At 39.4% G+C, this 26,354-nt stretch overlaps 3 protein-coding genes across 5 annotated transcripts; 1 reads left to right on the top strand and 2 right to left on the bottom strand.

Annotated features, from left to right (window-relative positions):
- Positions 1–291: 291 nt before the first annotated feature.
- Positions 292–12,155, top strand: tspan2a (tetraspanin 2a). The gene is made up of 9 exons (XM_078249053.1): positions 292–511; positions 3,831–3,933; positions 9,079–9,176; positions 9,717–9,791; positions 9,887–9,982; positions 10,073–10,144; positions 10,332–10,415; positions 10,581–10,649; positions 10,788–12,155. Exons 1-8 carry the CDS (start codon positions 443–445, stop codon positions 10,644–10,646), a joined length of 663 nt encoding a protein of 220 aa, XP_078105179.1. The 5' UTR covers positions 292–442; the 3' UTR covers positions 10,647–10,649; positions 10,788–12,155.
- Positions 12,156–12,688: 533 nt separating this feature from the next.
- slc25a55a (solute carrier family 25 member 55a) lies at positions 12,689–18,295 on the bottom strand. 2 transcript variants are annotated; one of them, XM_078249051.1, is made up of 10 exons: positions 18,187–18,295; positions 17,377–17,480; positions 16,739–16,864; positions 16,292–16,347; positions 14,884–14,974; positions 14,666–14,784; positions 14,366–14,561; positions 14,112–14,266; positions 13,930–14,005; positions 12,689–13,837 (listed from the first exon to the last, which is right to left on the bottom strand). In XM_078249051.1, the coding sequence occupies exons 2-10, from the start codon at positions 17,394–17,396 to the stop codon at positions 13,678–13,680; spliced, it is 999 nt and encodes a 332-aa protein (XP_078105177.1). In that variant the 5' UTR covers positions 17,397–17,480; positions 18,187–18,295; the 3' UTR covers positions 12,689–13,677. The 2 variants fall into 2 exon arrangements, with proteins under 2 accessions (XP_078105177.1, XP_078105178.1); XM_078249052.1 differs by lacking the exons at positions 16,292–16,347; positions 16,739–16,864; positions 17,377–17,480; positions 18,187–18,295 and adding an exon at positions 15,729–15,925.
- Positions 18,296–22,390: 4,095 nt separating this feature from the next.
- tshba (thyroid stimulating hormone subunit beta a) lies at positions 22,391–25,192 on the bottom strand. 2 transcript variants are annotated; one of them, XM_078249048.1, is made up of 3 exons: positions 25,087–25,192; positions 24,781–24,979; positions 22,391–23,036 (listed from the first exon to the last, which is right to left on the bottom strand). In XM_078249048.1, the coding sequence occupies exons 2-3, from the start codon at positions 24,940–24,942 to the stop codon at positions 22,758–22,760; spliced, it is 441 nt and encodes a 146-aa protein (XP_078105174.1). In that variant the 5' UTR covers positions 24,943–24,979; positions 25,087–25,192; the 3' UTR covers positions 22,391–22,757. The 2 variants fall into 2 exon arrangements, with proteins under 2 accessions (XP_078105174.1, XP_078105175.1); XM_078249049.1 differs by lacking the exon at positions 25,087–25,192 and having other exon boundaries at positions 24,781–25,058.
- Positions 25,193–26,354: the final 1,162 nt, after the last annotated feature.

Below are 26,354 nucleotides of genomic sequence, written 5' to 3'. Positions count from 1 at the left end.
TCAGAGCACAAAAATAGAGACTGCACCAGTTTCACATCTCCCACGCACATAGATTGTTATATCATTTGGCATTTACTCCTATCTACACACACATTTATTGGACAAAATCAGATTTAACAAGAACTAAACTAAACCCCAAGCAGTGATATTACACACTGAAATGAACCTGTTCTTTATGTTGTTGGGGGACCTCCCGGAGTCTCAGGGGTCCCCGATCGTCCCTGAACCCCACCTTGGGTACCACTAGGCTACACACAGAGCCGCGGATGGGCGGCGCAAGCCAGCGTGCGAGCCAGTGCAGCATTGTGCGCATGTTCTCATGCTTGGATGTGTAACTGTGCAGCTCATCATCATTGCATGGTTGATGTCCAACTGGAAGACGCGAATATTTGCAGAATAACAGCGTTCAGAGATCGGAAATATCGATAAATCAGGTGACATCATGAGCAAAGTGCAGGGAGGGATGAAATGCGTGAAATATCTGCTTTTCATGTTCAACTTCATCTTTTGGGTAAGTCCGCTTCACCAACGGCTCGTATGGAAACGACGTTGCTATTTTAAAATCACCGTAATGTTTAAAAAGCCTGCTCCTCTTTTTTTTTTCATTAGATGAACCGATATATGTGCAATTATTTATGTTAAACGGTTACGGTTACGGTACCTGTTAGTTTCATTGTAGTGTTTACATGTTTAACAGTCTTTTCGTTTCACACTGGAGAACTGGGGGAGTTGACCGTGCAGGTTGTTTCTATCCACCTGCTCGGTGCAAACTCCTTTCTGACTCTGTACTGTTTCCTAAATCCTCAAACCAATCAATATATGTTACTAATCACCTTCTTTCCGATTAAAGCCATTATAAATACCTCATTACAGCTCTTAACGCGCCCTCTATCTAATAATTAATAAGTAAATCAAATGAGAGTCTGTAGCCACTAACCCTTTTAACACGCCTATGATTTATGTAGTATGTAATGTAGGCCTACTGTGGTCATACTGCAGCTCTGATGCCACTTTTCCAACACACCCACTGTTCAGATCCTCTCTCATGATTTGGCATTGTACTGTGACTTTTTTTGCAGCAGGTCTGGGAGTTTTTAACAGACAGAGTTAATCTGTTTTGGGAACATCATGGAGGGTTTTGTTTTGGTCTGTTATACTGTATGTTACATTAGATCTGCTCAGATAAGGTTACCTGTGGCTCCGACTACTGTGGAGTCACTTTCGATTTTCTGTGCAGCGACTTCTCATCTGACATTATGTCAGGTCCTCTTACTATCTGTGTAGATGATGGGAATGGATATTTGGTTAACATGGTTTTGGCTTTGGCTTGTAACCCCTTAAAACAAAGTTACTGCCCAAGGGTTGTGAACAGACTAACGAGTGAAAGAAAGATTCCTCCTTTTCCTTTTATTTTGAAAAAGTAGACAGACAGGCTTAGGACGCTGCAGATCCTGCAACCCATTGGTGGGTCCTGACTCCCAGGTTGAAAACCACTAGAGAAAAACATCAGTGTCAAATTCATTTGTTGATGCTCTCACTTCAGATTGCAGGATCTGTATACATGTATTCTGTTAAAATGACTCCAGTTGTCTACAGTTTAGTTTGTAAGTAAGTAAGTAACACTTTAGTTATATAGCACTTTAAAAAAAACACAGTTACAAAGTGCTACACACACACACACACTTCAGACATATGAAGAAATACACACAGTTACAAAGTGCTACACACACACACACACACACACACGCAATATATATGAAGAAATAAATAATGATGATATAATGATATATTTTAATGATATAATTTTAAATACAGCATAAAGGGGGTGTAGCCCTTTACACGAAGGCTAGTGTATAAAGGTGGGTTTTTAAGAGGCTTAAAACATTCCAGAGATTCAGCAGACCTGACAGACTGAGGGAGAAAACTCAAAGGTTTGGAGGAAAAATGGCAAAAGGCACGATCATGGGTTGGGTGATGGGTTGATATACATACATTAAAATATATAACCAGTAAATAAAAAGGGCATACAACATATGCGCATCATAGTTTCCTAAAACCAAAGATGATGGCTTCAAATAGTTAGTTGTGTCCTAAAAAAAGAGTCCAAAACCCAAAGAAATTAAATATAACTAGGTATCTGGTTCGATCTCCGGCTCCTCCAGAGAGTGTCGATGTGTCCTTGGGCAAGACACTGAACCCCTAAGCACTCCTGGTGAGCAGGTTGGCACCTTGCTTGACAGCCTCTGCCATCAGTGTATGAATGTGTGTGTGAATGGGCGAATGTTGGCATGTGTTGTAAAGCACTTTGAGTGGTCGGTAGACTAGAAAAGCACTTCATAAATGCAGTCCACTTTGCATTCAGCACATCTTCGCATTTGACGAGCTGGAAGGAGGTAATGTTATGGCATTTTTGCTTGAAAAAATGACTCAATTAACTGATTATCACAGAGGTTGCAGATTAATTTTATCGATCAATCGACTAATTAGATGCTGTTACAGATGGATGGATGCTCGTGTTTATTGCTAATTGATACAGTATATATGGATCTGAACAGCTCTGCATTGACTCATCTGTGCTCTGTAAGACAATCACTTGTGTCATCCGAACAGACAGCAACCTCTTTGTTTAGGAGTTTGGGGACTGAGAGCAGAGCTGTTGTGGTCGGAGCCAAAAGGGGCATACAGTACGCTGTCATTTTGGGGTGCCGAGCCAAACTAGCAGCCAATGCCAGTGTGAGTTACATCACCCAGGCACTGTGAGGCTGGCACAGCCTGTGGCTGAAATGCACCATGGGAGATGGACTATTGATGCTGTGATGGTGCCGTTAAGATTAAAATTTTTGATGGTCCGTATGACAGCATGAGCTGCTGTCTTCCTTTTCCAATCATTTGTACTCTTGCATCTGTTTCTTCATTTGCCGTTTTCCTCCCAGAATTTTTTTTTTTATAGAGTTCACGAAAAGTTTTAAGGTTGAGGGGATTTTTTCACCTTTAAGATTAGTAAGAGAAATATGAGTTGCAATTTAGTTTTCAACCTGTTAATTATTAGAACAAATAATGAATTAAATGTTAGACATAAAACTTGTGACAGTAATATATACCAATACACTGATACACATTTAGTATTAAAACCTTCCATCTGTATATATTTGAATATAACATTGTCAGTTTAAACCAAATAATGCTATTTGGGTGTATGTAGAAGGTCAGAAGGATTAACTTTCTCAGGGTGACACCTGGTTTCAATCGATTGATTTATTTCTGGTGAAGGGAGCGATGATGTCCTCTCAATGTTGTGCAAACTTATCAGGCACATCACACCTGATATTCTATCTTTAAATCTAGGCTGTATTTCAACATAATGATCAGTACAAACAACATTATTGCAAAAATGTCACAGAGTATTTTTTTTCTATTGGCTACACCTGCAGCCTGTGAACTGTTTGAGAGTCTAAACAGGTCTAAAACTTTTAGTCACTTAGGGGTGCATTAACATCTCTGGCAGCAGTTTGTTTGGAACAAATGGAATAAGAAAGTGATAATCAGTAGCCATAGCCACTCTGCTAAAGAGACAAAGTCGAGGGTGCCACATGCAGAATATTAATCAACAGAAGAGCCAAAGAGAAAAACATGATGGGCCTCAATGTTTAACTGTGAAGTGATTTTTGGACAACACTGAGAACTTATCACCAAAGACATCACCTAAATCCTGAAAATTGAGGGGAAATTGGGAACCTTATTTCAAGAAGGTGCAAACATTATGCCTTAATATCCTGTAAAAGTGTGAAATTATGACATGAATATGAATTATATATTGTATCGTTCCTCAGCTGTCGGGCCTGTTGGTGCTGGCTGTGGGACTTTGGCTCAGGTTTGACCCAGAAACAGTGGAGCTCCTGACGGGTGATAGTGCCCCCGACACCTTCTTCATAGGTACGTCCTACAATCACACCTCATGTCAATCAATATTTATCTTATTGTGATAAACTGTTGGATTATTTTGATTCAGTAAAGTAATTTTTAATAACTTAGTGGTCCCAGTTCTGTGTTTATCCACCACTCAACAATGCAATGATGCAGATATGGGCTGCAGATATTTTTTATACACGTAATAATATTAAAGGGCAACTATGCAGTTTCTTTAGCTGCCTGTGAGCGGAAAAACCACCCTTGTAAGTTTCGGCCGGCGAGCCGCCGGCCTCAGCGTCAGGAAGTATTGTGTGATATCAGGTCTCGCGATGTAACGAATTGCTTCATAGCACTGCACACATACGCCCATACAACCGGCTAGCTATAAGAACAAGGTAGCGATGGAGTTTTTCACACTCATGTCATGGCTGAGCCGGCAAAAAAGAAGCAGAAAGCTATGAAAGCATTGTCGGAGGAACAGAGAAAGAGGAAACGGCAGACTGACCGAGCGAGAACTCAGACACAAGTAAACATAGGAGCTGCCAAATATCTATACCGAAGCTGTAGGGGGAGCTCTGTAGAGAAACCTGCCAGCAAAAAGCGAGAAAACAGCAAAGAAATGGCCAAAACTGCATAGCATAAGGAAGGAAAAGTCAATTGGGTTTTAGCAGCCATGAAGCAGCTCAAATTTGAATATTTCCATTGAAGAATTAAAATTTCCTCTCAGTGCCAGAAAGTAGAGTTTGACATTTTGATTGACTGTGAAAGATGCTTTAAGATATAATTTTCCTGGAAATTTAAGACACATTTTCAGTATAAAATAAATCTAATTTAGGTGTGAAAATGGCCCCAAATCAATCTTCTCATCAGAGAAGAGTACTAGATAGATTTCATGCTTGATGACATGCGCTGTAATAATCATTTAACAAATGATTGTTAGCTTCCCGGGGGCTTTCAGGGGGCGCAGGTAACCCATTACTGATTGGTAATGAACACTTAGCAAGCACATTTTACCTTCAATGCATTGTGATGTTTCATCACTTCCTCCGCACGATGATAACTCTTTCCTAAGTGGTTTTAATTATTATTAGGCATGTTTATTTTCAATCCTCGGATGGGCCACTTTGCTCTGGCGCTTGACATATGGTGCCGAGGGGAAGTGAAAGAGGACACGTCAAACCGTTATTGACATGCACCATTAGTGGTAGTGCTCCGGTTTATGGGTTATGGAGAGAATTGCTCATGTTTACAAACACTGATTAGATTTCCCTTTCACCGGAATAATAGAAATGAATCGATCAGAGATTCTTAAACAGTGACAAACAGACCAGAGCCTAACTGATTAATGAACAGCTCTGTCTCTGTGCTGAAATATTAGTAATAATAATAGATAATACTAAAAACTACTGTAGAACATACAGTAGAGTGGACAAATACCCTTCAGTGTGTAGTAGTGGTGCAGTACTCCATACAATAGACCCTCTCTCGCTCTCTCTCTCTCTCTCTCTCTGTCTCTCTCTCTCGCTCTCTCTCTGTGTGTCTCTCTCTCTCTCTCTCTGTCCCTCTCTCTCGCTCTCTCTCTGTCTCTCTCTCTCTCTCTCTCTCTCTCTCTCTCTCTCTCTCTCTCTCTCTCTCTCTCTCTCTCTCTCTCGCTCTCTCTCTCTCTCTCTCTCTCTCTCTCTCTCTCTCTGCGTGGGAGCAGATGATTAGAATGAAGCCTATTCTTGTTACTGCCGTTTAGACTATGACCTAAAATGGTGACTTCACTTCATCAGCTCTCTGCTGTGCCTTCATGGGACTTCATGGCTGCGCCCCTCAGGACACAGGGAGCAGGTTGGGTGGGGCAGGTGACAGGTGATAAGGAGTCTATCCTGAAGACTCCTTTAGTGGCAGTCACAACGCTGTACCATGCAGTAGCTGCAGTAACAATGTTTCATACAGTAGCTTGCGGAAATGTGAGGGGGGAAGGCACAGAGGGATCAAAGGCAAATAATATAGCCTAAAAAACATAAAACACAATATAAACTGTCATACAAGATATTATTCTTTATTATATTACTGAGCTAAAACCTGCTTGTGTTCTCACAGTTTTTCATCTGTTTATGCAAACTACTGTTAGTAATCTTTGGTTTTCATTTGACATGCAAATATCACAGAGTTCACCCAACTTGTTTTTTCAATGTGTACATTTATTCAAGCACCTTACTGTACTTCATTGTAATTTACAACACATTCCAGCGGCAAATTGTGTACTTTTTACTCCAGATAGTGTTGCTCAACAATCCTAACTGTTGATACTGTTAGGATTTTACATATAAAAGATATGATCATCTTACAACACATGCTGCATCTTTTTATACATTTATAGTAAAGTATAAAATGTCCATGTTGACCAGCTACAACATTAAAATTCAGCTTACTCATTATCGCACTAGTAATAATAATCCAGTATGATATAATGTATAATAAAACACTGAAAGGGGACAATCTGCAACAGGCACTTTAGTGTGAGTACATAAGTTTTACCGGTAATGGAATATTTTACTTTGTTGTGTTGCTACAACCGACTGCAGCAGATTACTTAATGCAAAGTTGTCAATGCATTTACACTAACGTTCAAAAGTTTAGAATCACCTTATATTACAGTATGTTATATTGATGCTTTTCTTCTTTCCTTCAATAGAAAAAAAAACAAACCAAATATATGATTTACATTTGAAATAGTTTTGGCCCCATAAGAAGAAGAATAAATGATTAAAACTTCTATTTAGTCGATGCCCCCACAGTGTTGCATTACAGGGGAGAACATTGTTGGAACCATTTTTTCGATTTGGAATTTGTTTTCCAGTCCAGAAAAGCGTGATGTTCAGCTGATATTCTCTGATCCCATTACAACAGTGCTTACCCTCGACTGACCTTCTATTTCTATTGTAAAGTTGTAAGAAGAGTAGCTTTGCTAAAGAGACACACCTGGTAATTCCAGCTTGTTATACGCTGCATTATTGTGCCTTAACACTGACACAGGAACCTGTTCCAATTTGAATCTGCACACATTTTGATGCTAAGCTTACAGTTTCTTTGACCAATGGCTGCTGATATCTCCTATTCCTATTTATGTTTTTTTTTATCCTTACAGCGATATCAGCTGGTGCCATAAACACATCGCGAAAGGCTGCGACAAAATATCAGTAGAAAACTGCACTTTAAAATGTAGCTGTCATTCTTTTTTATATTCAATTCAATGTTCAATTTGTTAAATAAAAGAATGTTGGAAATGATTGTATTTTAGAAGAATATTGAAAGCAACAGAAATGCAGAACTGAGTACACTTTAATATTTGTTTATTCATTGCAAGTAATATCGTTATCGCGACATTCAACAACATTATCACATATCGCATATTTTCCTTGTATCGTGCAGCCCTAAAACAAACCCTTTATACAAATCTTTTCATGAAGAGGACTTTCTACAGCCCGTTCTAAAATCTAGAGTAGTCCTCTCCGCCACCTGACTGTACCCAGTCGAGCTTTTGTGGCAGGTGATTCCAAACCTTTAAACAGAGATGTGTATATATCTGAAAGATCGTGCAGAGGATCGATGGTCTTACAGAAGGAGCCTTAGCAACGAAATAAATATCATCATGAGCAGAATGGTGGAGCGTTGCTGCCTACATTCACCTCCAGCAAAGAGATGGAACAGAGCGATACCATAACAAGTTAAAGTGGAAGCATTCCCTATGGGTGAATCACTTTCCATTCGGTCACCTTTGTTGCTCTGTGCGCCAGCATTTAAACAGCCATTATGTGCATTCAGATACAGACAGAAGATACGGACAGAAAGAACATATTTATCGCCTCCAGCTGCCAGCAGAAACAAGGACAAAGTGTTCTGTTAGATATCAACAGTTTCGCTAAGAGGAAGTGCTAAACACATCACCGGCCAATTCCGCCATGATCACTTCTGTGTAGAGACTTTGTATATACAGTAGAAGCTGTCTTGGCTCATTATATTTTCCATTGCTAAACCTCCGCTTTGAAGCAGTGTATCCCTTGTTTCCAGCCCCCTTCAGCTATTCACCTCATCATTACCACCCCTTTTGTTCAACAGCAGGAAAACAACAGCTTGCAACCCCCTCCCCATGTGGATTAATTAAATTGCTGCAGTGGTTGCTGTCTATGTCACCCATTAGACCCTTAGCGTGGACCTCTGGGACGGGTCCGGTGTATAGTTACAGTGTGAAGGGCTCAGTAGTGAGGGCTGGGAGCAGGGGAGCAGACTGGGGAGGTGACGACATCCAGGCTCGTAGGGAGCTGGGATGGTTGGGGGATGTAGTCTAATTCTGCAGCAATCAAACACCCGAAAATTAGATTTGCCTTTTTACCGAGCACATGGCATCTGTTGTACTGCTTTGCCCTGCGGCACCATGAATGCAAGTCTGAGTAATTGGAAATAACACCAATGTATCAAAAGATTAAACCCAAAGTCTTGTTTCTCAACAGACTCTATAGCTCCATCAGATTTCATTCAAATTCAAATTGTGATACTGCACAGAGTCTGCCTGCGCCTCAGAGAGATAGATGAGTAGGATATTCAGCTATTTGCATCTTGCCTAGAGCAGGACAGAGTCCAGCGTCTTGTTTTGTTCAGCACACTGAGAGGGATGGACAGACGGTATTTATTTTCAGATGATTTAGTTTTTGGACTGTCTCAACAAGCAGAGAGCCAAAAAATAAAATGTACCGTTTTGTGTCATAGATTCATTTTTTGTGTTTCCAACTTCTTTCATCTTTAAAATTCACAAGTGGTCGGACTGAAGGAGTGGGCTGATAATCATAGTGAATTGTAGGCGGCTATTCAGAGCTTTTAGGCTACTCGAAGAGCTTCCACCTACACTTTTCTGATGGTCCACAAACACAACAACAATCCTTTTATAAATTCTGCTTCAACAAAGACATTAAAGCCATGGGTCATGCTGCCATCCTCAGTTAAAGCTGTGAACTGCAGTCTTGTAACAGAACACACTGATTAGATTCTAGTCCTTGAGTCTATTTAGGCTATAAATTCCTCTATCGTGAACATTATAGGATTGGGGGATTGTTCCTTTCCTGATTTATCCGTACAGAGAAAAACATGTTAAAGTACCAATCTATCTGCTCTTTCTCTCCTCAGCTGTGTACATCCTTCTCGGTGCAGGAGGGTTGATGATGATCGTCGGGTTTTTTGGTTGTTTTGGAGCTGTACGTGAGTCTCAGTGTCTTCTTGCATCGGTGAGTTCAAGAGCTCAAAAGTGCCGCCTCTCCTGTTATCATTCCTGCACTACAGTGTTAAAGCCATAAAGATATACTGAATGTGAAACAATCCCTCTAAATTTTTTGATGGTGACGCTTTATTTTTAATAGGTCTCTAATTTCTAAGTTACCTGGAAAGATCTATGTGTAATTTAGTACTACTTATATGGGAAATAGAGTTTGATTGGTGAACTAATTAGTATCAATTCATTCCAATTCATTTGGAGGGTAACTGAGATTCTTTTAGCAATTAAAAAAATGAAACGCTAATACAAGCACGCAATTGTTGTACAATTTTTATAATACAAATATTGAGAATACAGTTTAGAATCATTTATTAATAATGGATGAATATTTACTTTTTTTTATTTAACTTTAAAAGTAGTACCAGTTTCCAGGAAATTTCCTAGGAAATTATTAGGAAATGACTGACCCGTAAAATGAAGTGCTACCAACTCTGCTTGTATGAAAGAAAGCCCTCAATAGAATGCAGTAATCAGCCTCTCTTCTGTTCTGCAGTTCTTTGCTTGCCTTCTGATAATCTTTGGAGCAGAGGTTTCCGCTGGTGTGTTTGGATTCATGAACAAGGAACAGGTACAACACTTGAGCAATTCAAGTTTTAGATCATGATGTAACAAAAACAAAAATCCCATAACTGATTTTTTTCAAAAAATTTTCTCAATGCACAGATTGTTGAGGAAGTCCAAAAGTTTTACAGCAGCTCCTACAGCGCTGACCTCTCCAATCCGAATGGCACCGCAATCGCATTAATTTACCACAAAACTGTGAGTAAAACTTGCCCTCTTTCATAATGGTCACAATTAACGCCGCCAGCATCACAGTTGTGTTCTTTTTTTTACTTTTCACATTCACAGCTGAACTGTTGTGGAGGTTCCGCATCAGACACGTCTAACACACTTTGTGAAGAGGCTGACACGAACACCCAGGTAAACCCTCATGCCTGCTATAACACGTTATAACCACATGGTGGCAGTATAGCACTGATTTAAGATTACAGGATTTGCTGCAATTTAGTATAAGTATGGCATTGGATCAGTAGGGATTATGTGCAGCACCTGTAATTACAATATGTAAGAATGTAATGTAATAACAATGCTTTATTGCTCTTTTTAGGACTGTCTCACTGCAATAACAGACTTCTTCAATGAAAAGCTCCATATTATTGGATACGTTGGGATTGGGATCGCAGGAGTAATGGTGAGGATTAACAAAACCTTGAATTTAAACTTCATTAACCCAAAATCGTAATTACAGTTCACAGTCATTTCAACAATTTGCTGGTTATACTGGGTTGTGCTACTTTACATGAAGCTCCATACATGTTGTAACATGTTTTAACAACATAAATGTGTCTGCTCTCAGATCATAGGAATGATCTTCAGTATGGTTCTGTGTTGTGCCATCAGGAACAACAGGGAGGTTATATAGATGGTGAGTTGACCCCACACACACACACACACACACACACACACACACACACACACACACACAGACACACACACACAGACACACACACAGCCAGCCCACGACACACTCTCTGATCCCTTCATTCAATGTCATATCTCATAGAGTGATCTGGTGGGGGAGTTCACTGAATATCACAAAGAGAGAGTACAATACATCCCAGTTGTCTGCGGGCCAAATTCCACACAATACGCTGGATCGTTATCTTCACACCTTCTCCTCAACTCCACCAGCACTGAAAATGTATTTCTCTGTTCTTTTCCGTAACACATGCTCTGCATTTTGGCACAACTCTGTGACATTCCTCAGTTTTAACATATTTTTGTTACACAGTGCTGCACTGTAGCTACAACACAGTACATGAAGCCTTCTTTGACACAGGAATGTTGTGGCTGCTGTAAATATGGACAGCTGTTTCATGCACCTACTCTTAAAGGTCCAGTGTGTAACGTGTTTAGTTGTTCATTATCAAAATCTGTGTTGCCCGTTCACAAACTTCATGAATATTTACCACCACCATCAATTCCAAGTATTCCTATTGGCTTGAAATTTTACATTTGCATTCGCATGAACTGGAGTAGACGCTCCATATTCATGCGCCATCTTGAAATACGTTATAGCCGGTAAGGGACATACAGGACATACTGCTCCGCCTTTCGCGTTTTCGCTGTCACATGATAAACTCACAGGTGCTGCTAATGCTGCTAATGGGTATCGTAGCTTCACGGCCCCGGCAAGTTTTGAAGAAGGAAACATGGAGGACCACACGTATTCAAAATCCAAATGTCAGGAACAGGAGTCTTCTTCTTCGCCCAGAAAAAAAAAAGGATATTGAAAAGAGCAAGAGAACGGCTTTTTGAAGCGTGAAGGCTACTGTAGCTGTAATACGTACTTTGAACTGCGTGGTGCGAGAGACTTGATTGCGATATATGATCTCAACGCTAGATGGGAGAAATCCCTACACATTGGACCTTTAACATTATTTATCGTGCCCTTTTTACCAGTTTTATGTAACCAATACTACTTTGTGTGCTTAACTATTTTGAGGACTAGCCTACCTTTACATTTCCATTATGTGCCTATTTAGTCACACAAATAAGCCTCTAGCTATCGCACTATTTACCTATGACCTATTTATCTTGTGATTTGATTATGTACATAGCTCCCTGCCAAGTATTTCTACTTTAAAGCACAATAGAGAAAGTGTAATGATGTCACCCCAAAGGGTTAGGTAAGGTCTGATGATAAACTGCCACTCTGTGAATCTCCAAATTCGTCTAAAAGGTCAATAACACCACATCTTGAGCTCTTCTGGAGCATGTGTTAACTGTAACAGTGAGAGTGAGATAGCTTGCATTTTGTGTGAATTCTTTTGGATGTAAATTTTGTTGGTGTGCCAATAAGATGTGAATTATAGGAATAATATAGTTTATGCCATACTGTTAACTGTAATAAAAATATTGGGCACTTTCATTGATGTTTGGTTATTTCCCGCCTTTGAGGTGTCTGAACAAGTTTGCTTCTTGTAAGGTGTCTGTGGTAGAAGCAGAGCAGTTGTGTCTCATGTGTAAATTTTGTAGTCGGTGAGTTTCCTGAAACTCACCAGAGCTCTGCGACAGGAAATGGCAGCAGTTCAGAATAGCAGCACAATGCTAAACCAGTAATGTTGGTGGTAAATGCGCAGTAACCTATAGACCATACTGTCAGAAGGGGCCCAGGACCCTTAAAACAATATCACATTGGCTTGACAAAAATCACCTCTGCAAGAGGCCTGCTTACATTTGTTAAACGGTAATTTTATTTTTTGCATGAATCTTCAAATGTACAATAGAAGAAACAGTTATTTTAATAACTGACACACCGCTTTCAGTGTCTCCACTGGGCCAACCAAAGCTAAGTAGTTATTTTGCCTATTCCCTTCATACAACAGATAATACTGGTTTCCCTACATTTGCATGGCCCTTGTTAAGCCAGTCAGTCAAATCAATCCATATACACAGAATGAGTACATTGCAAATGTTTAATGGTATGTACAAAAAGCCTTTACAAACACAACATATGGTAACAGTCATCCTTCTCTCGCTCAGTCACAGTATTAATGCTTTTTTTGGCTAAGAGTGTTTACTCAGAGAGAAATGTCTGCTCTGTCAAGGCATAAACCAAAGAAATTCTTTTGAGGTTCAGGTATGCATATGTAATGCATGTCTAAACTGAGGTTATGTGGACAAACATACATAGTGTGCATGAATGCATCTCAAGTTTCTTGCAGGTATTAAGATACAAACACTGCAGTTCACAGACTACTAACAACTATAGGACTAACATCAAATATATAACAGGACACTGTTATGGTTTGGCAGACCATATGGTCCCATGTCAGTAGGATGGTTCACGGTCAGTGGAATACAATGTTATTCAACCTGATAATGTGAAATGATCCCTTTGCAATGAATTGTTATATTGGGCCCCATGTGTCCCCCATTTTAAACCTTTGTTATAACTTGGAAGGAATTGTAACATGAGACAGAAACGGAAAAGACAAAACATACAAAGTACTGCAAAGCTGCTGCATTCAGCAATTCAAAATAAAACTAGCATATGCATACAAACATATGGAAAGTGATAGCATTGAAGAAAACATAAAAATAGGTCTGGTTCTTTGATGAGTGAGCACCCCTCCCTCACAGAGGGAAACAAAAGAGGACTGTCAAGGACAAAGAAAGAATAACACTGCAACTCTGAGTCCCCCAGCCCAGTAAGGCTAACCGCTTCAAGTGCAAACATTGGCTATAGCCTACTGAATAAGTCACAAAAGTGTTTGGAGTGCAACACAGCTGTCAGACCACACAGAAGTCTTCATAAGCCTTTATGACTTAGTCGGACAAGACTTGTGTGATTTTCTTTTGCTGTAAACTGATGGTATGTAGCTGCCAGTTGTTCCACCATTTACGCTCAGATGGTCCTATGCATAGCCTGCCAGCAAGTTGATATGCTCTCATGCCAAAAGGAGGTTTAGAGGAGAGTTGTCCAGGATGTATTCGCCAATGCCAGCAAAGTACATAACCTGTGCAATGCCGAACAGAGGAGCAATGACCAGAGCTCGACAGCCAGCACCTTTCAGGAAGGCAGAGGGTCCCTCCTTCTGCATTATTTTACTGTGGAGAACCAGAGGGATGGGTTTATGTATACACACAAAAAAAAAAAAAGAAAGGTAGTTATGCAACAATGAATGACTCAACTGTCTTACCTTACACAATCCACAACTCCATTGTAAGCCTCCTCACTGGACCCTTTGTTCAGTGACTGCAGTCTAGTCTTCACCACTGGAAAAAAGAGAAAAAAACAAACAAAAAAACATTCAAATACATTCCAGTGCTGCAACTAATAAACAGGGCAGATCACAGCTCATAACGGCTTCTAAGAACTCACCATCACAGGGGTTAACCGCCACAGCGGCAGTAGAACCTGCCACACAGCCAGAGAGGAAAGCCCAATAGAAGGGTGACGACTCCTCAGGACTGGGTTTGCCAAGGCGGTTCAGGTTGGCAAACAACGGGAAGTAGACAATAGAAAAGGGAACATCCCTAAAAGAAATAAAACGAAATGTTTTAGACGCAAACCCGGATACACAGTATCTGGTCAAACAAGTTAACATGGTTCCTCCTCGGGAATAAGAGCTTTACCTAATCAGTGTTGCTCCCAACCCTCTGTAGAGCCCTTGGATGCCCTGCGTACGGAGGAGGTCCTTTGCTATCTGTGTGGCAGACACAGCTCGTGGTGCTGAGGCCACCGTTCCAGAGTTGTAGGAGCGGCTGAGCATGGTGTTAGTGGCCACAAGCTTGGTGGGAGACATCATGACAGGTTTTTGCTGCTGGGCCGCTTTGGACAAAAGACGAAACGTGTTAATATACACACACACGATGGCAGCAATTTGAGTGAAATGCACACCCAGATAATATTCAATGTCAACATTGTATTCTCACCAAGTCTGCCTGCGTCCTGTAGCTGTATCTTGAGCATTTCCATGGGGGTGGTGATAACAACCTGGCACATGCCTGCCCCACAACCTGCCAGCATCTCTTTGAACACCGTCTGGCCCTTTCTGTTAACAGATAAGAGAAATATAAAGCAACACAAATATAAAGCAACACAATGATGATACTTTACTTCCTTAAGATGATGTTTTGATGATTTTGCTTACCCGTCCTTGGAGAGGTGATGTCTGAAGAAGTCATTAGCAGCCAGCTTGATCGCCTTCTCAGGGGTGACCAGGGTCAAATTTACAGCAGCACCTAAGGGAAAACAAAACAGTTAGCACAGAAATCACAATCCAGTTTTAATTTAGTACATACACAAAAACATTCCCTGCCATTACCATTACAACATTAGCATGTTAAGAAGCAGTGTATAGCTAAGTTCCAAAAGACAGGACAAATGCTCAATTTGGAGTAACTTCAGTCATAATGGTGAAGGGGGAGTTATGTCAAAGGAAATTACATTAAAAATATTTTTCTTCAAAAAAGGTAAATGAGGAACAAGCAAGACAAGAAATGAGGAGGGTGATGAATATCAACAGAAAGATGCACACCAAGTCTAGGAAGTACAGGGAGTCGGTTTATGATAAATTAAAAAAGGGCCCACTTTACATAGAGAACATTTAAAGAAAGGAAATCTGTGTTTCTATTGAAAGGCTACAACTCAGTAGGCAGGTTAATGACAACAGACGAGAAATCAATAGATGTTAGTGAAAGGACAGACCCAATCCTTGTTTATGTACCGTGTGTGCAGACTTTAGACAAACTTAAAAACTGATCTGTGAGCTGTGAGATCTAAAATAAACTTTAGTTCGCCACAAATTCATTTTCAAGATCAACCCAAGTCTGCAAGGTCACACTTTATACGGTCTATAAAAAGAGGATGTACAAGTTGACAGGACAGTGAAGGGACAGCCAAGTAGTTATTAACAAGAAGTCAAAATACAGAACAAATAGATGGCAAAACAAACACTTGTGCCTATAGTTTTAAATAGAGCAATATTGTAAGAACCATTATATGATTTGCCTCCAGCGTGGCTGCGCCTTATCGGCTAGCCTTCAATATCCCAGGGGGACCCAAGTCTGTAATATGAAAAACACAGATGCAAACAAACAGCATTCCTCACACAGGCAGAGACCCAGACTGAAAAGTCTCCTTTTCCTTATATTTAACTATGTCCACAAGATTTTACTTTATCTTTCAACATTAAATGAATTAACTCATGATTAAACAGTGTGTTCTGTTACTGACTGCATGAATGTTATTAATAAAAAAAAATTAAAAGAAACACCAGCTTAAAGCTGAAAAAACACTTTGCATGAGAGCAGCTTTGGCCACGTCCACTTTTATAACGTATTCAATTATTCTAACTCATAACTATATTCAAGTACGTCAAGCAACCCATACAACCAAAATACACTGTATCTGAACTGTCAGCAGTTGTAATCATGTAATCAATTTTCAACATCTGCATAGAAAGATCTTACTCTCCTACATTTAATCCTCTCCTACATGTTCGAGCCTACTGGTTCTTTATATACACACACACACACACACGTGTGCATAAATCTTACCTCTGTACATGCCAAAGTACCCCTCTGATCGAACTGTCTTGATAAGGCAGTCCATCCTACAGAACAACAACAAAAATAATATTATTGGTCTTAAACATTAAAAAAAAAAAAAAAGTAGCCAATTGAAGACATTTTACAGAAGCTTAATTATTTAAAGAAAAATCAAGGACAGTTATTTAACACGATGACAGTTTAACAAGAGTCAGAGAACAGTGACTGCTCTAAGCATTTGGACTGACTCAATGAAGAGGAATGAGACATGAATAGTCATCAGGGTGCATCAAATCAGGATTTTCCTCTAAATCTGTAGATTAATCACGATGCCCTGCGTGTCATTGTGGGATTAGCAAGACTAGTACTGGATTATACGTAGACGTAGTAGTTATAAAGCCAAGAGATTAGGCAAACAGAGTGTTGTCGTGTAAGACAATAACCAAAAATACTTACATGTTCTTGTAGACCTGCTGACCTTGTCTCTGATTCTGCAACCTGGTCTTTGCCAAGTCAATGGGGAAGACACAAGTAACCCCAACAATGCCAGCAATACCTCCATTAATGAGCTTGGCTGGAAGGCTGAAAGGAGACAACAAAAAGAATGTCAACACTTAGTGGACATTCATCTATAAAACTGTAAAACTGAACATAAAATGAGGTATTTAGGACTAGGATAAAAATGAATGGTCAGTTTCTGAAACATAGGTGATTATTCAAAACAAAAAAATCATTTGGATTAATCAATAATGAAAATTGTTTTAAATCATTAAGAAGCAAGCCATTGTCTCAATTATTCATTTGTGTTGTCCCTTACAATTTATTATGGCCCATGGTAACATCTTTGAATGTCTGGTTTGGTCCAACCAACAATCTTTTGCAGTTATTCAGTTTACAACAATATAAAATGCCAAAGTGAGAAGCTGAAAGTAGGTAATGTTTGGCACTTGCTTGAGAAAAAAAAAAAAAAAATGATAATTGTAAAAGTCTGTCAATTGACTTATTGGTGCCAATAATGGAAATTATTGGCACATTACATAAATGTAATACATCAAATATAGTACATGGAGAAAAAGAAAATGTATGAGACTTACCTGATCTGCTGCTGAGACATGACTTTGAAATAAGTTCACAGAGAGGTGTAAAATGTAGTGATGTAGATCCAAAGTGTTCTTCAGTCAAATCAATGAATAGAGTCCTAGACAGAGACAACGGGAGGCGTTACTTCAGATATACAAGCAGGTTCCTGAGAACTCACTGTGTACAAAGTTTATCTCACCCAGAGCAGAGGCTTTAGCTTAACTAGGTACCTCAGAGTCACGGGACCGTGACGTAGCAGCTCCACTACTTGTAATACCAGTAGTAGAGTACAACCCGTGAGCGTGTCAGTGTCAAATACCGGAACATCATACATGGGCATTAAAAGCTTCCATTCATCTTGATACTGATCTAACTAACATAACATTACAGCTGAATTACTAAGTAACGTTAACATACAGGCAGTGCCGCGAATTAAGATCAGCTTTGTTAAAACTGAGTTGTAGACGGCCATTGCAAATCAATGGAAAAAAAGCTTCCATTGACGTTCCCTTAAAGAAGTGCAAATGTGACTCTTTCCATAAAAGGGTTCTGCATTAATACGTCAAGTATACTGCAGAAACGTAGTTTGATATGTAACGTCAGCAATAAAGCGCAAAAACAATTTATATACAGCTTTTTCTTTTAACGGCTTAAGAGCGGGTGCTTTCAAATTCGTTGACGGGCTAACGTGGCAGCTAACTGGTTGGTTAAAATACCGATTCTGAAAAAGAAAGTTACCGTCTCTAAAAGCGAAAAAGCTGGCTATCGCGAACAACTTAATGACTTTAAAAATGCATACTAAATATTTAAAACCTTTTGCTTACCAAGATATTGTCTTGTAGCCTAGTAGTTATTCTGTAGGAGTGTTTCAAGTCGTAATCTATGATTCCGTGTGCTCCGCCGGGCTGATATAGCTATGAGAAGAGAGAGTGGAAATTTCCATTGAGTTTTAAGCAGGGGGCGGACTCACACCGCTTAGCTAATGTGCATACACGCAGCTGATTGGCTACTTTTGACCTTTCTCTTGTTTCATCGGAAGGTAGACACATCAATCCGCTGATCCACCAATCACAAAGCTATAAAGATGGTGAAGGTAGGAAGATGAAAGAAACTATTGTTGAGGGAGCGAGTACATTTTCCCTAGGACGGTGAAGGCATGTCCCGCCCTACTCTGTCTGCTTCTCATTAGCTTTTCCTGACAATCCCTATCCAATCCCACACTAAACTCAACCAACGAAAGCAACGAATACTAGCCAATCAGAGGGAGAGTAGGGCGGGTTATGCCTTCGCCGTCCTAGGAAAAGAAATTAGCGTTCGGTGAACACTTTTAAAACGTCCCTAAAAGTATCCTATATGGATACAAACATTTAAATACGTTTTTGGAAAATAATCATAAGTCGGGCACCGTTTCCTTAAATGATTTTAGGGTTAAAATGATCCCATTATGAGTCATAATGGGATCGAGTTAAAATCATCATGGCATTAAGAACATTCTGGTAAACTTGCTTGCTACATCAATGGGATGACATCACCCTAATATACTATGGGGGTGGAAAGTTACTGAACCCACTACTGTATTAAAGTACAACTTTGAAGTACTTTACATGAGTACTTGCATTATGCTATTTTGTACTTTGTGTGTATAAGAAGTTGCATGTGAACCTGAAGAATTTGCGAACTCATGTTTTATTTGCTCATGCAGATGTAATCTAATTTGCTTTTGCGATTTGATTCTGCCGATGGCAGGCTAGATAAGAAGCAGGTTTTGCTGAAAAAGGGAAGTACAGCCAGTGACTTCACCTTAGGTAAATAAACGTATATGTATATATATATATATATATATATATATATATATATATATATATATATATATATATATATATATATATATATATATATACCTATTGTCTAGGTTAAACCAGCAACAAAAGGTAGCCTATTGAATTGCTTAGAGGGACTTTCCAGGGTTTTATCAGACCATCTGGTAAGTTCTACTATAGGTTTCAATTGCAGGTGCTCACAATAGTCTTGGGTGCATAAAATTACATGGTGGATACCAAAGGCGAGACGGCTCTTGTTAGATTTGAAACGGGTTTATCATGCTGGTTTTAAGGGTGGAGACACATTCCAAGGCATTGGAATTCTTCACTTGCATGACTCAAACTGAGAAGTTGTGTCCTACCTACAGATTCTGTAAGTCAAGTATGTTGACCTATAGCTTTTCCATAGGCAGCATTCTCATACTTGCATAACTATTCTATTGTATTTTATTCTCTTGTTTTATTAAATTATTTACATTTATACTTGGTTTATTTTAAATCTGTATATTTTTTTTATTTAAATGGAGCCTAATAGAATCAGATAATCAGGGAGCATATTAACATTGATGCGAAAACACAGACAGATAGTCTGTGTTTTGTAAATGGTTTTGGACAATTTTGGAGATTGGGATCTCAATTAAAGCTTAATATAAGCTGCATGACATACAACTATTCAGTTCACTTGAAAAACTTACAAGAATGATAATGAAGAACATTTACAATACAGGTGTGTATGCTCTGCACTGGTTTGTTTTTTTCTTTTTCATTATCAAAACATGCTGGAACTACTATGTGTTACAATGCATGTCCTCAACAGTATCTCTCTCGATCTTCTCTTGTGCATGTGAAATCTAGAAATTAAACAAAACTCAAACAAACTAAATTATAAAAGCTATCAGTAGTCAATTAGTCATAATGTAAATTTCTACCAGTACTAGACACAGTTATAAGGTCCAGCCAGTTATTAAGCCATCCTAGTAGCTCTGTTAGGCAATACTTAGGCACAGTGGTTGGCAGCTAAATGCTAACACATCTTAGTTTAGCATGTTAGCATCCTATAACTTGCAAAATGGCAGTGAACATGAGCTACAGCTGCAGGGAATGTCATTAGTTTTGCAGGCTTTAATCATCGACTTAAGTATTGGACAAGTTTTTACCTGATGGTGGTGCTAGTGGAAACATTAAGGTATCACCAAATTACAATCCATCCTGAAGCAACCATGAATGTGTGAACCACATTTCATAGCAATCCATAAAGTTAGTTGTGGAGACATTTCACTCAATTTCACATGTAAAGCTCATGGTGGCACTATAGGAAAGGTAAGGTGGTCACAAAGCCATTAGGATTCATCGCCTGGGAAACATGAATGTCTACACAAACATTTGAGGCGCTACAGGAAAAGTCATAGGATTACCAAAGTCATTAAGACACATCGCTTGGGCACCGTGAATATCTGTAACAAAGTCCATGTCAACAATCCATCTGATAGTTGTCCATACATAAAAAAAAAGGAACTAAAGGAAAAGTTGGGGTATCATGAAAGGACCATAAATGACTGTACTAAATTTATTCTTAATCCATCCAGTCGTTGTTGTGACATATTTCAGTCTGGACTAAAGTGGTGGACAGACCAACAAACCCAAAGATCGACAATGACTTTCCTAGAGCATGGTCAAAAAATTCTCAAATTTTTTCTAGTTGAATAAACACAATACAAACAAAACTGTATGGTTTGTCTGAATGAAAGAGTGATCGGTATTTGCGCCACATTTCTGGTTCTCTTGGAGTGCTGATGGAAGCAAATTCCATTTTCATCCACTGCTTTTTCCATTAGGGTATTAGGGTTTTTCAATACACCACTACACAGGGAATTTCAGCAGTGGAATTCAAACCATTGTGCCATACCAGTCTGATGATTTTAGAGTTATATCAGGTCAACTGTCCCTATAAAGTATTCAGCACAGTTAACCCTGCAGTTATGTGGGTTTATGAGTAAAGCCATGCTAGATTATATACTTTTATTGTACTCAGGGAATTCATTAGATGAAAAACATGGCACTCCTTTGCAGTTAAAAAAATTAACCACATTTGAAGACATAATGTATGGGTCAAAGGATAAGGAGCAGTATCGACACTGATAGACAAAGACAAACAATGGACTACAGATCCCGGAATGGCCATTTTGTCAGCAGACTGTTTGCAAGGTTAAACAGAGTGTCGGCTTGTCAGAAGTTGTACACACTTCCTTGAGGTCATGGTGGCCTCACATTTTTCAAACTGGTTTTCCAGCCATACTTTCCACCCAAACAGTCAGCTGGAGCTCAACTAGTTTGTTCCATTTCTGCTCCAAAAACACACCTCCCCTTCGAGGTTGCTTCAATGTTCATCATTTTATGAATAATGTCAGGCATCAGTGGCACAAAGGTATAACTTGAAGTAATGCAGATGGTAATCACCACTCCTGTTGAAAGTGAGACTGTCTCTTTCTGTGAGGGGAAAAGTATCCTTTGTATTATCTTTTTAAATCTGATGTTTCTCTGGCCTTTAGCCATCAGCTTTCTATTCTATTTTATATTTTGTTAAATGCTTCAAAATGTGAGAAGCTGTCAGAGCTGCAGAACCAACAAATAAGACTAATAAGGCTCAGTTACATACACTAACCGCCTGATTCGAACAAAATAGTTTTCTCATTTACTTTACACTGAGACACCTAAATATAGAAATTGTAACTGACAGAAAAATGCTGCAATATACAGAAGTGGCAGAATATAAAATAAGGTGATGACAGAGCCATGTCACAGAGATTCACATGATAGACTTTAATCATACATCCTCCCACTCTGAACTGCTGTGCTATTAATAAGCTCCAGCTGTCTTCCCAAATTCCCTTTGAGAGTGGGAAACTCTGCATACAAGCTCTACTTGGGTTGAGACAAAATTAGACAAAACAGAAAGTCACATGGTAATTTTGGTGTTTGGTGATTCCTCTGCGGACATTGTGCCTGATCTTTGTGGTTCAACATGCTCACTGATAATCCATTTAATAAGTCTACAATCATGTGCCTTCCAGGATGACTGCTGAGACAAAGATAGTATCCTGAGTGAGGTGACATTGTGCGTCATGGCCTTGTGTTTGTTATGTATACAGAAAGCACAGTATGGGTCAGCACAGGATGTGATTAAGTCAAGCACAGCTTATCAGAGAGGTATTTAGAGACTTCAGCTTTAATTGAATTGCATTCAGAGTATCCCTTTCAGAGTAAACATAATAAGTCTGGGAGTCACACACACGAGTACATGAGGATGAATAATGACACAAACAAAAGTATGCACTAGGATCAACCCCCCACCATTGTAAATGGAGAAGCCAGCTGCAGCACAGACACGTTGGGCAACAAAGGCACAATAAAACAGGGTGGTACAATACCAGTACAGACAGTGTAGATGTGTCACCGTATCCATCGCATGCTAAATGATTACGTTTGTCTCTTCTTAAAACATTCATGAATCATGCAGTTTCAGCTTGGTCATTTTAACAGAAAAAGAAAGAGACAAGCTGATAACAACAGATGAATCAGAAAGGGATCATGTAGTTGCTCTGGCCAGGGTACGGGTAAATACGTCTCACTGGTTTGGTACACCTAGCTCCGTCCACGCTGGCCCTGTGTGCACACTCATCGCTGTCAGTCCTGCAGGCACCGCAGTGGCAGCTGAGAGCCACTGGGTAGGTAAAGACGGGGTTAGCGTCGATAGGACAGCCGGGCAGTATGGCTGTGCGGTATTCCACATTGTCATAGGTACAGCCTCTCTGGATAAGGAAGCGTGGGCCGAGTCTATACCTCATGTTGCTGTCCTGCTCACCATACACAAACACATGAGAACACAAAACTTTATTTAAGGTGCTTGATTTTAACTGAAAATGGGAGAAAATGTGCCCAAAATGGTTACATTTTATGGGACTTTAGTTGATGTTACCCACAGCTGTTAACTTTTCAATAAACATGTTTCATGTTGTACTCATGTGAGGGATTATAGCCGAAAAGTTGTATGTAGACACATGGACTTTGAAAAGGTTTGCTGTATTTCTTTGTAAAAAAATAAATTAAAGCATCTCTTTTACAATTTTAACCTTGCCACAAAATGTTGGTCAGACCAGTAATGTTCAACAATATAACCACATTTTAAACTTTCTGTTAAGGATGTCAAAATATATTTTAAACGCAAAGACTCCAAATTAGTTTAGTTGTAAATGATTATAAAAGGAACATATTTACTCAGAAATAGTTTTTCTAAAAGATCACCTGTTATATGTTTTACTCCATCCTTTCCTTCATGATTTTGCCAATTTAATACATTCTAAAATGTAATAACAAGTGCATTATTAAATGTTATAAATACATTTGAGTTTAATCTGTCTTTGTTGTATTTTATAAATGTTATTTTATTGTGTTTGTGCATTTTATTTCATTTATCTCTGTCCTTTCTATTTTATATTTCCTTACAAACGATTTGGGTTCCAATTTTACAGTGGCCGACAGGGGCAAACGCCCTGCAACTTAAGAAAACACACGCAAGTAGACAAAACACAAGCAAATTAAGAAAACAACTTCATTAATTTGACAACACATGTGCAGCATTCAGCAAACGCGCTGCAAATACACACAACACAACCAAATACATAAACGCGTTGCAAATAAAAAACGATGCAAAAAGAAAAGCACACAAACCCCGAAAACAAATTTAACAAAAAAACGCAGCATCCAGATTACACAACGGAAGTTCTCCAGACCTCTAGAGGGAGCAGCTAGTGGAACAGCTTGATTTATGACCCCACGGGGAGAGAGCGCTCTGCCTTTTTATTAGAGTCGGGTATGGCTGCAGCCTGGAGAACTCCCGTCTCATGCCTCACGTCCATAGACTGTATATTAAATATATATATATAAAATAACGCGTTAATTTCGATTAATTAATCTGAATAAATAACGCGTTAAAAAAAATAACGCAGATTAATCCATTCCATATTGACGTTTGACCCGGAGCCGTTCTAGCCACCACTGGACTGTAAAACGAAGGAGGGAGACGAGAATGTTCTGCCTGGATCAATAACTGGAACATTTACTTGTAAAAATCTTCTTCCTGCCAACCCTGGCTACCGAAATCTGGTGCCACTGATATGTCTGCGCTTCTCTCTGATGCTCTGAAACACAAACCCCACTGCACATGACGCTAGTTAACACTATACTCGACAGCAGCTAACATTAGCCTACCGCTAGATAGCCGTCGGAGAAACAACACAGACGGTGCGTTCGATGAAACTGGTAAACTACAGCCTCGTGGTGCATTTGATGTTATTGTAAATGTCCTTTTCCCATCTGGTGGTTGTTTTTGCCAACCGTAAATTGTTTGGCCACCGTACAATTTAGAGGGTTAAACACTTTGGTTATGATAAAATGGAAATATGTTTTGACTGGCGAAAGAACTAAAAGTTGAGCCAATCGGAATTGAGAATTTTCATTAGTCATTGTAAAAAAACTTTCACATCATTTTTTCCACCTGAAGAAATGAATGACAATGTAGGACATACTGTACATACATACCCTTGAGTAGCAAAATCCCATGCAGATGGTTGTGTTGATCGCCACACAGAAATTACACTCTGACCTCTCCACATACAGGGTGAAGTCAGTGGGTAAACACATGGGAACAGCTGGGCTGAACCAAAGAAAAAGGAGACAGCAGGTGAACACTGCGGTCTCCATGTTAAGCAATCTTATTTTTGCCCAATCAATTTGGGACCTGCATGGGAAGGAAAGATAAAGAGTAAAATTGACAACCAGATAACAGAGAGTATGAACTGTTTAGTATCTTAATATTATTTGTTCCTCTGTGCATGTGTGAGTCACCTGCTCGAGAGATGCGGGCACCTGCAGGCCTGATGATGCTGTGAGTCTAAACATCCCTGCTATTTATGGTGACATTTTATAGTCCACCCGTTTCCAAGGTAGCAGTTATCTTCTATCTGTGACCAACAGGAAGAAGTAAACTTTTAGTCCATTATGTGGATGACATGAATTAATGATTTCCTTCATGAACACAGTTCATCCAATAACCAAGGAAATTAAGGCAAAGGATTCTGCACCAGCTGAAAGCCTTTGTGCAACTCTGTATCTGAAACAGTGTCCACTAGATGTCACTAAAAGCTTCATTTCAGCTTGGAAGAATGCATATTTTGTAAAGAGCCACTCTAATTAATTTGAAACCGAGTTTAACTTCTTTTTCCAAAACAAACCTAATCTATGCATAATTAAGTTATTTTTAGTATGATTGTTTTGACCACGTTAAACAGCACTGGGCTATCCCATGATTAAATTCGCCACGTAAAGTCAGTTGTATGGGTAGTTGACTAATAGCGCACCCGAATCCGTCTGCCTTGCTCCCCGCCGCTAAGAGACTTTGTTGGAATGAGAGCGAACAACAGCCACAGTTAACGTTTGCCCCAATCAGTGACTACAGCAACCCGAAACCAGGCTATGTCATTAGAATGATACAATTGTATTGTATTTCTTTCACAACAAAATGTAAAACTTTAATACATTAAAGCTATAGTGCGTAGTTTCTGTCTCCTCCATGAGGAATTTTAAGTAATGACAACAATACTGTGGGCGCGTTCACATGATACAAGCCTTCCGTGATCGCGCACAGCGCCCACCCCTCCACCACACAGCTGCTAGTAGCTAAGGAGGACGCGGAGGATTAAAAAGACATGGACTCTTCAGAAGAGGTAATTAGCTTCACTCAAATTTCTGCGCACAAAAGTCGCCTTATGACACAATCTTCTGAACATAGTCATACTGAGGAATACAGAGAGCGTTGTGTGAAGCTGAAAGCCTTAACTAGCTTTGTATCAATTCAACGTTCACAATATCAAAATGTTACACACTAAAGCTTGAACTTGTCCTTGAACAGATGCATTTTCATCGGTAATGGTGGTTGTTTAATTAAGACAACTCCAACGATCCCACGCTACTTCACAACGTCATCACAAAGTCGGAGTGTTCGGATTGAGAGACCCCTTTGAAGACCCCTAGCGGCAGAAAATGACATATCGTACATTTAACTGAAGAAAAAGTGTTTGTTGCTCCTACAAAGCACTTCCTGATACATTAGGTCA

This window comes from Sander vitreus, chromosome 4 (genome assembly GCF_031162955.1).
Source record: "Sander vitreus isolate 19-12246 chromosome 4, sanVit1, whole genome shotgun sequence".
NCBI classification, from domain to species: Eukaryota; Metazoa; Chordata; class Actinopteri; order Perciformes; family Percidae; genus Sander; species Sander vitreus.
This window is presented reverse-complemented; position numbering and strand designations above follow the sequence as displayed.